This window comes from Pipistrellus kuhlii, unplaced genomic scaffold (genome assembly GCF_014108245.1).
Source record: "Pipistrellus kuhlii isolate mPipKuh1 unplaced genomic scaffold, mPipKuh1.p scaffold_m20_p_75, whole genome shotgun sequence".
NCBI lineage: Eukaryota > Metazoa > Chordata > Mammalia > Chiroptera > Vespertilionidae > Pipistrellus > Pipistrellus kuhlii.
In genome coordinates, this window is record NW_023425579.1 from 75262 (window position 1) to 84806 (window position 9545).

The following is a 9545-nucleotide window of genomic DNA, read 5'->3' on the forward strand; positions in this document are numbered from 1 at the left end:
GGAGAGCCGGGGCCGCGTCCTGCTCGCGCCCGAGCGCGCGCGCCTGGCTCCCCGGAACGGGGCGGGGCGGGGCGGGGCCGGGGCGGGGCGCGAGGATTTGGTTTCATTTGTCCCCCCTGGCCGGGCTGGCACCCCATTCCTCCCCAGAGGGTGGTGGGGAGGGGGTAAGGGTGGGGGAGCTAGGGGGGGTGCGCTCCCCGGAAAACGGGAAGGCGTGTCCGGGTGGAGAGGGCGGCTCACCCCTTCCCAGGACCCGCCCCCCCCAAGGCCATACAGGGCTGGAGTGGTTTGGGATTAATTCTTTATTTAAAAAATGTTTTTTATTGATTTTTTTTTTTTTTTTTTTTTTTTACAGAGAGGAAGAGAGAAGGATAGTTAGTTAGAAACATCGATGAGAGAGAATCATGGATCAGCTGCCTCCTGCACGGCCCCCGCTGGGGATGTGCCCGCAACCAAGGTCCATGCCCTTGACCGGAGCAGAACCTGGGACCCTTCGGTCCGCAGGCAGACGTTCTGTCCACTGAGCCACACCGGTTTCGGCTAATTCTTTATTTTTATGAATATGTTTGTACAATATTTTCTTAAAAATATATATTTATTTTTATTGATTTCCGAGAGGAAGGGAGAAGGGGGGAGAGAGAGAGAGAGAGAGAGAAACGCCCATGATGAGAGAGAACCATGAATCGGCTGCCTCCTGCGGCGAACGCCCCACCCTGGGGACGGAGCCCACAACCCGGGCGTGTGCTCGGACCAGGAATCCAGCCCTGACCTCCTGGGTCCTAGGTCAGCGCTCAACCCCTGAGCCACACCGGCCAGCCGGGCGGGTGGCAAAGCACAAATGTCCCGGTGCACGTGGAGGCCGAGCCCCCGCCCCGCCCCGGCTGCCCGGCTGGGGTCTGCTGGAACGCAGCTCCCCTGACGGCCACCGGGGGCACTAGAGGCAGCAGAGGAGTGGCCAGCGGTCAAGGCCCGGAGCCTGGCCGTGGTCCTGGCTGACCAGGGTTTGGTGGCCACACACGCTCCCTGAGTTTCGAGGTCCCCTTTCTCCTGACGCACCGCCATCCCGGGCCTGGGGAAGGGGGCGCCTGGGCTGGTGGAGGGCGCCAGGGGTCAGGGGCTGGGCTCCCCGGGCAGCTGGGCGGCGTACAGGGCCAGCGTGTGGTGCAGGAACTGGTACTGCTCCGCCGTCTGGATCATGCCCCCCCTGTGGGGGCAACGGGGCCATGAGTCCCGAGGCAGCCCCCTGCCCCTTCCCGTCCCCCGATTCGTCCTCTGTGCTTCTCTCTCCTTCCTGCTGCTCCTCAGGCCTTCTCCCCCGTGGGAGACCCCTGCCCCTGGCGCGGGGCTGAGCCTGGGGGGCCGGGGGGCAGTGCCAAGGAGGGGCCGCCCCACCCTGGCACCTGCTCTCCCCTGACCAGCAGCTGCCAGGCCCCGATGCCTCCGGCCGGGCCAGGAGCACGCCACCAAGGCTACCTCTTCCTGATCGTCTTATTGTTGTTCTGGTTCATCCTCCCCCCTCCTCCCCGCTTCTCTGGGGTCCAGGGCTGGGTGGTCACGTGCCTGCGAGCACCCTGACCCCAGCACCCTGACCCCGGGGCCGCTCGGCGCCCCCGCGCCCCCACCTGTCCAGCCGCAGGCGGCACACGATGGCCAGGATGTCCACGTCCCCCCGCGCCTTCAGCTGCTGGCAGCCGATGTGGGTGGCGATGAAGCAGCCGGTGCGGCCGATCCCGGCGCTGGATGGAGCCCGGGAGGGCAGGGGGGTCACGGGGGAGCGGGAACCTGGCGGGGCTGGGCCCCCTGCTCCACCCCGAACCCCAGGGAAAGCGGCAGGAGCTGGCCCGCTCTGCGTGGGGGCTGGGGACGCGGGGCGAGGCAGGGGCCCCGGACCAGGGACTTTCTGACCCGCCTCCTCGCCAGAAGCCCCGTGAGGCCGCCCTTGGCCCCTGAGGGGGCGGGGCCAGGAGCCTGTGGGGGCGTGACCAGATGTCTGTGAGGGGGCGGGGCCAGGAGCCTGTGAGGGGGCGGGACCAGGTATCTATGAGGGGCGGGGCCAGGAGTCTGTGGGGGTGTGGCCAGGAGCCTTGAGGGGCGGGACCAGCTGTCTATGATGGGCGGGGCCAGGACCCCTGGGGGCTGGGCCAGGAGCCTGTGAGGGGCGTGGCCAGGAGCCAGTGGGCGGCAGGTTCATTGAGGGGCGGGGCCAGGACCCCTGAGGGGGCGGGGCCGGTACCTGCAATGGACCACGATGGGCCCCCGGCCGGCGGCCACCTCCGGGCTCTCCTCCACCTCGGCCACCAGGCGCAGCAGCGGCCCCGCCGACTCCGGGGTCTGGTGGTCGGGCCAGGCCGAGAACAGGACGTGCTTCACCGCCCGGCACTCCTCCTGGAGCTGGCGGGGCACCGGGGGCGGGGTGAGGGGAGGACAGGGCCGCCTTCCCCCCTGGTGCCCGGAGGGCGAGGCCCGGGGACCCGGGGCGGTCAGGGACCCCAGCGGGAGGCCAGCTCTCCTGCCCGTCACACTCATCCCGCCGGGAAGAGACGCCGGCCGGTGCGGCTCAGTGGGTAGCTTCGACCTATGGCCAGGAGGTCAGGGTTCGATTCCCGGTCAGGGCACAGGCCCGGGGTTCAGGCTCCATCCCCCGTGTGGGGGGTGCAGGAGGCAGCCGGTCAGCGATTCTCTCTCCTCATGGGTGTTTCTCTCCCTCCCTCTCCGAGATCAGTGAAGTGAGAACAGGGGAAAGGCTGGAGGAGTGACCCTCGGCTCCCAGGAGAGCCCCCCGCCCCGGGTCCCGGGCCGGCACCTGCACCGTGAGCCGCCGCACGGTGTATTCCGGGAGCTCCCGCTCCTCCTGCAGCCGGACCCGGAAGGGGCCGTACGAGTCCTCGTCCGCGGGCCAGTAGTGGACACATTTCTAGGAGGGAGGGGCTGGGAGTCAGGGGGAGGGCCGTCAGCCGGGGCAGGGCCAGGGCAGCGGACAGGGGAGTGGGTCCCCTGCCCACCCCACCCCCTCCCTCCCTCCCACCCTCCCCTCTCCACCCTCCCCTGCCCACCCCACCCCCTCCCTCCCTCCCACCCTCCCCTCTCCACCCTCCCCTGCCCACCCCACCCCTCCTCCTCCCCTCCCCTGCCCACCCCACCCCCTCCCTCCCACCCTCTCCTCTCCACCCCTCCCTCCCCTGCCCACCCCACCCCCCCTCCCTCCCTCCACCCTCCCCTCTCCCCACCCCCCCTGCCACCCCACCCCCCTCCCTCCCTCCCCTCCCACCCCACCCTCCTCCCACCCTCCCACCCACCCCCTCCCTCCCTCCCACCCTCCCCGGCCGCTGGATGCTCACCAGCTCCACCGGGCGCATCTCAGGGACTTTGAGACCCGCACACTGGGCCTGCAGACCCGTGCCCTCAGCTCCGGGGGTCTGAGCTGCCCCAGGGGTGTGTGTGTGTGTGTGTGTGTGTGTGTGGTGTGTGTGTGGTGTGTGTGTGTGTGTGGGTGTGGGGTGTGGGGTGTGTGTGTGTGTGTATGTGTGTGTGGTGTGTGTGGTGTGTGGTGTGTGTGGTGTGGGGTGTGTTGGGGTGTGTGGGTGGGTGTGTGTGGTGTGTGTGGTGTGTGTGTGTGTGTGGTGTGTGTGTGTGGTGTGTGTGTGGGGGGGTGTTGGGCGGCGGACGGGCTCTGCTCCCACCTCCTCGCTCTCGCGCAGCTGCGTGTGGTGTGTGTGTTTGGTGTGTGTGGTGTGTGTGGTGTGTGTGTGTGTGTGTGTGGTGTGTGTGTGTGTGTGGTGTGTGGTGTGTGTGTGTGTGTGTGGTGTGTGTGGTGTGTGTGTGTGGTGTGTGGTGTGTGTGGTGTGTGTGGTGTGTGTGTGTGTGTGTGTGTGGTGTGTGGTGTGTGTGTGTGTGTGTGTGTGTGGTGTGTGTGGTGTGTGTGTGTGTGTGTGTGTGGTGTGTGTGGTGTGTGTGTGTGTGTGGTGCGTGGTGTGTGTGTGTGTGTGTGTGTTGGTGTGTGTGGTGTGTGTGTGTTGTGTGTGTGTGGTGTGGTGTGTGGTGTGTGTGTGGTGTGTGTGTGTGTGGTGTGTGTGTGTGGTGTGTGGTGTGTGTGGTGTGTGTGGTGTGTGTGGTGTGTGTGGTGTGTGTGTGTGTGTGTGTGTGGTGTGTGGTGTGTGTGTGTGGGGGGGGTGTTGGGCGGCGGACGGGCTCTGCTCCCACCTCCTCGCTCTCGCGCAGCTGCGTGAGCATCACGATGAGCGGGGCGCCCTCCTGCCACACCATCTCCCAGAAGTCGGCCACGGTGTGGGGCATGGGGCCCTGGGTGGCGATGTAGGCCTTCTCCCGCCCGGCGTAGCCCTGGGGACGGACGGGGGCTGAGGAGCAGCGGGAGGGGAGGCGGCTCCGGGGAACCTGGCTCTGCACACGCAGACCCAGTGCACACACAGACGCACGTGCACACAGAGGCATGCGTGCACACACATGCACACGCAGACCCAGTGCACACACAGACGCACGTGCACACAGAGGCATGCGTGCACACACATGCACACGCAGACCCAGCCGCACACACAGACGCATGTGCACACAGAGGCATGCGTGCACACACATGCACACGCAGACCCAGCCGCACACACAGACGCACGTGCACACAGAGGCATGTGTGCACACAGATGCACACGCAGACCCAGCTGCACACACAGACGCACGTGCACATGCAGACACGTGAGCACACAGACACGTGTGCGCGCACACACATGCACGCGTAGAATGCAGGGGTGCCCGCGCAGACACATGCACACGGTGGGTGGGCAGGACGTGGGCTCTGGAGCGAGGACCATCTGGCTCCACCCTGTCCTCTGCCGGCGGGCTGTGCCACCACCAGCAAGCGACGGCTCCCGAGAGCCTCAGTCTCCCCATCTGTGAACTGGGCACACCCCCCGCCTCGCCGAACACCGTGCAGGGGAGACGCACAGTTCCAGGGGGCCAGCACCCATCGGGTCTCTTTAACATGGGGCTCCCTCCCCGCTGCGCGCTCCCCGAAGGAAACAGGAAACCGCGCCTCGGCCTGGGCGGACAGCACGTGCCCCTGTGCGTCCTGCTCTGATACGGCCAGCCCTCCTCCCTCTGCCTCCTTCACCTGCTCCCCCGCTGGCAGGTAGGGATCCTGTTCCGGGTCCCAGCCTCAACCCTGCACCTGACCCCTGTCCTGCCACTTCAGGCCGCTAGAGGGCGATACCGCACAGGCAGGACCAGGGCCAGGTCGGGTGCTGGAGCCCAGCAGGTAAGGGGAGAGGGGGAGGGAGGAGGAGAGGAAGGGGGAGAGGGAGGGGGAGAGGGAGAGGGGAGATGCCTGCTGCTTGCTGGGGGGGGGAGCGCGCTGTGGGGACGTCAGGACCCGGGCCAGCCACACACACACACACACACACACACACACACACACCCCGCCCAGCAGGCCGGCCGGCCGGCCACTCACTCGGATGTAGTTGGCGTTGATGTAGTCGCCATCCTCCTGGCTCCGTGCCCGGCTGAGGCACACGCGGCTCTGGGGATCTGAGAGGTCAAGAGGCCAGAGGTCGGAGGTCAGAGGCCATCTGGTGACCTGGGAGCCCCGACCGCGGCAGGGCCGGAGGGAGGGGAGGCCGAGGTTACAGCACGGCCCCGAGCGGAGGGAGTGACTTGTTTTCTGTGTCGATGACACAGGGAGCGGGGGAGGGCAGGGTCAAGGCCGGCAGCTGATCGATGTTTCTATCTCTCTCTCTCCCTTCCTCCCTGTAAAAGATCAATAAAATATATTTAAAAAAATAAAAGAATATACTTTATTGATTTTTTTTTTTTTTTGAGAGGAAGAGAGAGGGATAGAGGGTTAGAAATATCGATGAGAGAGAAGCATCCGTCAGCTGCCTCCTGCACATCACTTACTGGGGATGAGCCCACCACCAAGGTCCATGCCCTTGACCGGAATCGAACCCGGGACCCTTCGGTCCGCAGGCCGACGCTCTATCCACTGAGCCACACCGGCCGGGGCTGCGGGAAGCTTGTCTGGGGGCCGGAGGTGGGTGGGTGTCCACCCGTCCTCCCAGGCCCAGGACGGTCCCAGGGGGATGCAGAGACCGGCTCAGAGGGAGGGAGGGAGGGCCCGCGGCTCTCCCGGTGCCCGCCTGGCTCTGGCAGAGGGCATGCAGGGCCTGGCACCGCGGGCAGAGGGGCCTTCCGTCTGGCGGTTGCGGGAGGGGGGGGGTGTACAATCAGGACCAGAGCAGGCTGCTGGCGCCTGGGAGACAAGGACCGGCAGGTGCCAGCCGGGCCCTCGGCACTGGGTGTGGCCGGGGTACGGGCGATAAGGCTGCTGCAGGGGGGCGGGCGGGAGGGAGGTCTCTGTGGCCTCCTGCTGCCTCTGAAAGGCGGCAGCTGCGGGTCCCAGGCCAGTCCAGCCCCAGCCCCGTGACACCCCCCCCGCCCCCACAGCCACAGCCCTTACTCGGCAAGATGGTCTTGTATCGGTCCTTGGAGGCGTGTCCTGGCACATCCAGCTCTTCGGGGTTGACGAAGTTTGGGGGGATCTTCTGGTGGCGGGGGGGTGAGGGGGAGACACCTGTGAATGGCCGGCACCCCATTCCCAGCCGGCTGCCCCCTGCACCCTTTTCTGGGGAGCTGGGGGAGCTGGGCCTGGCTGTCTGGCCCCTCCTGGCAGGGCCGGGTGAATGGGGGGGCAGAGGAGGAAGGTGGGGCCCCCTCCTTTTCAGAGCCCCAGGGTCATCTTCCCTGAGGGCCCAGAAAGCTGACCCCCCCTGACCCCCATGCCCAGGGCGGGGCGACCCCCGAGTTCTTTCTTTTTTAATGTTATTGGTTACGGTCTCACATAATTGACCTCATCCCCCCACTCCCATTCCAAACCCCTCCCCAGGCGTGCCCCCGCCCCCTGCTGTCCGTGGCCACTGGCCTGGCCCATAGGCACGCACACAGGCCTCGGGCTGATCTCTGCCCCTGACCCCCGCCCTGCCCAGACCCCCGTTCTCACCAGGAACTCCTCCTCCAGCTGCCGGGAGCCGGGCGGCTGGTGCTGCAGGGCCCAGCGGGTGAGGGGGCGCCCGGCCGAGCGCAGGAAGTGCAGGGTCACCTCGCGGGGGGTGTTCACCGCGCAGATGGGCTCCACGGCCCCCAGCGACCGGACGTCCAGCACCAGGGCCACGCTGGAGCCCCGCCTGCAGGCAGGGGGCGGGCCGTGAGCCGCGACGGGCGGGCGGACGGACGGACGGGCGGGCGGGCGGACGGATAGGCGGGCGGACGGGCTGGCGGGCGGGCAGATGGGCGGGCGGGCGGACGGACGGACGGACGGGCGGGCGGACGGACGGGCGGACGGATGGGCGGGCGGACGGGCTGGCGGGCGGGCAGATGGGCGGGCGGGCGGACGGACGGACGGCGGCTCCCTTTGCAGCCCCCCCCCCCCGCCCCGTCGCCCGGCCCCTCCTGTCCCCCCACCCGGGGCCCAGCGGGTTCCAGGGCTGCGGCCCCCCCTCAGGGCTGCTCCCCAGAGCCGGGTGGCGGTGACCCCAGCTGCTCACCCCGCCGCCACCCACCTGGCCCCCTCCCTGCCTGGTCCCCAGGGACCCACAGGTCTCGGACCCGAGACCTCCCCACCGACCCGGGACAAGGGCAAGGTAGACAGGAAATGGTGCCCCACACGTGACATGCAAATGGCATGCAAATGGCATGCAAATGACACGCAGATGAGGCCATTGGGTTTCCTGCCCAGAGTGGGGGGCGGAGGGGACAGGGGGGCTCAGGGCCAGGAGGCCCCCCCCAGGCAGGCTCTCACCGCTCCTGCAGACGCACGTGCTTCTTGGCGGGGGCCTGGGCGGCCGGAGGCTGGGTCATGGCTGCCCCCCGCGGGCCTGGACCATGCTGGGCGGCCCCAGCCGGGGCAGCTCCCTGGGCCGCGAGATTCGCCTGCAAGAAAGGGGCTCCTGCCGAAACCGGTGCGGCTCAGCGGACCCAAGGGTCCCGGGTTCGATTCCGGTCCAGGGCATGGACCTTGGTTGCGGGCACATCCCCAGTGGAGGGGGGTGCAGGAGGCAGCTGGTCAATGTTTCTCTCTCATTGATGTGTCTAACTCTCTCTCCCTCTCCCTGCCTCTCTGAAAAAAATCAATAAAATATATTAAAAAAAAAAAAAAAAAAGACAGAGCCCCAGGCTGCTGACCGTCTGCCTTGGGGGGGGGCAGGAAAGGGTCCCTGGCCCAGGCTGCCTTCCGCCCTCTGCCTCCTGGTTTCCCTGGCGTGCGTGCATGTGCGTGCACGTGTATACATGTGTGTACATGCGTGTGCACGTGTGTGTGTGTGTGTGTGTGTGTCCCTGTCGCCGTGGGAAGCAGGTTCTCCGCGGGGCCTCGGGGCCGCCAGCGTGAGAGGAAGGGCAGGAGGAGAGAAGAGATTGTGGGCGAAGATAGACAAGTGTCCAGGAGGGGCCCAGCCGAGCCGAGCGGGCAGGGGGGACACGGGGGCTCCCCAAGACCGAGGTTCGGGGTCCCCGGCCGGGCCCAGGTGAGTGGCGAGAGGAAGCACCGAGCGGAGCTGGGTGAGGACGGGCAGGGCCGGCACACCACTGCCGGCACCTGTCAGCCGGGCCCCGGGAGGCCTCGTCCCCGAGCAGACCCTCTCCTCACGGCCGGCAGCCCCCCACGTCACCCCCCGATCCTTCTGGCCTCGGGTCTCCTCCGGGGAGGGAGACCTGGGGGTGCTCCTCCCTCCACGGCCCATCCCCCCCGGCTCCTGCCTCCCCAACCGTCACAGGAAGTGGCCTCACGGGGCCGACCTCAAACCCCGGGGCCGGGCGGAGAGGGGTGCAGAGGTCTGGGGCCCCTGCCTCCTGGGGGGCTGTCCCCATCCTCCAGGGCCGGGGTCGTGACCTCTGAGGGGTGTGTGTGGGGGGGGGAGGATGGGGGGCTCAGAGTCCCCAAGGCCACAGGGGTGAGGCTGGGAGGGCAGAGCAGCCTGTGCAGACAGGAGGGGTGCAGAGCGGCTCCTGGGCTCTGCCCCTCCCTGCAGACCCGCCCCTCCCCCTGCAGGGACCTCCTCTCGGTCTGCACCCATCTCCCCGCCGGGCCCCGTGGAACCCAGAGTGAGACCCCCTCCGAGACCCCCTCGCCCGTTCCTGCCCCCCTGAGCTCCCCTCCTTCTGGACTCACCGGAGCAGCTGTGCCCCCCGCTGGCCGCCTCTGGCTGGCCGTCTGTCTGTCTGTCGGTCTGTCTTTGAGGCGAAGGAAGCTTCGGGAGCCAGCTTCCTCCCTCAGCCCCTCCTCGCCGCCACCCACGCACACCCAGCCGCCGGCCGCCCTCCCGACTCCGCCGCCAGGGGTCGGTGCCTCCCGCCGGGCCCCTGGGCACAGGCGGGCAGCGAGCGTCCCCCGACCTCTGCCCCGGACGGGAGCCCATGGCCCGGGCCCTCCCAGCTCCCCCGGCCGGTCCAGCCCCCGCCTGCTCGCGGGGGGCGGAGGACCCCGGGGGGCGGCTGCTCGGGGACCTTGGCCCTCGCCCCTCCCGGAGTGAGGAGCTCAGGGGCAGGGA

General features: G+C 68.1%; 1 protein-coding gene across 1 annotated transcript; it reads right to left on the reverse strand.

Annotated features, from left to right (window-relative positions):
- Window positions 1–878: 878 nt before the first annotated feature.
- Window positions 879–9307, reverse strand: PTPN7 (protein tyrosine phosphatase non-receptor type 7). The gene is made up of 10 exons (XM_036423035.2): window positions 9167–9307; window positions 7799–7929; window positions 7001–7184; window positions 6461–6545; window positions 5456–5532; window positions 4201–4338; window positions 2804–2914; window positions 2234–2391; window positions 1623–1736; window positions 879–1204 (listed from the first exon to the last, which is right to left on the reverse strand). Exons 2-10 carry the CDS (start codon window positions 7855–7857, stop codon window positions 1111–1113), a joined length of 1020 nt encoding a protein of 339 aa, XP_036278928.1. The 5' UTR covers window positions 7858–7929; window positions 9167–9307; the 3' UTR covers window positions 879–1110.
- Window positions 9308–9545: the final 238 nt, after the last annotated feature.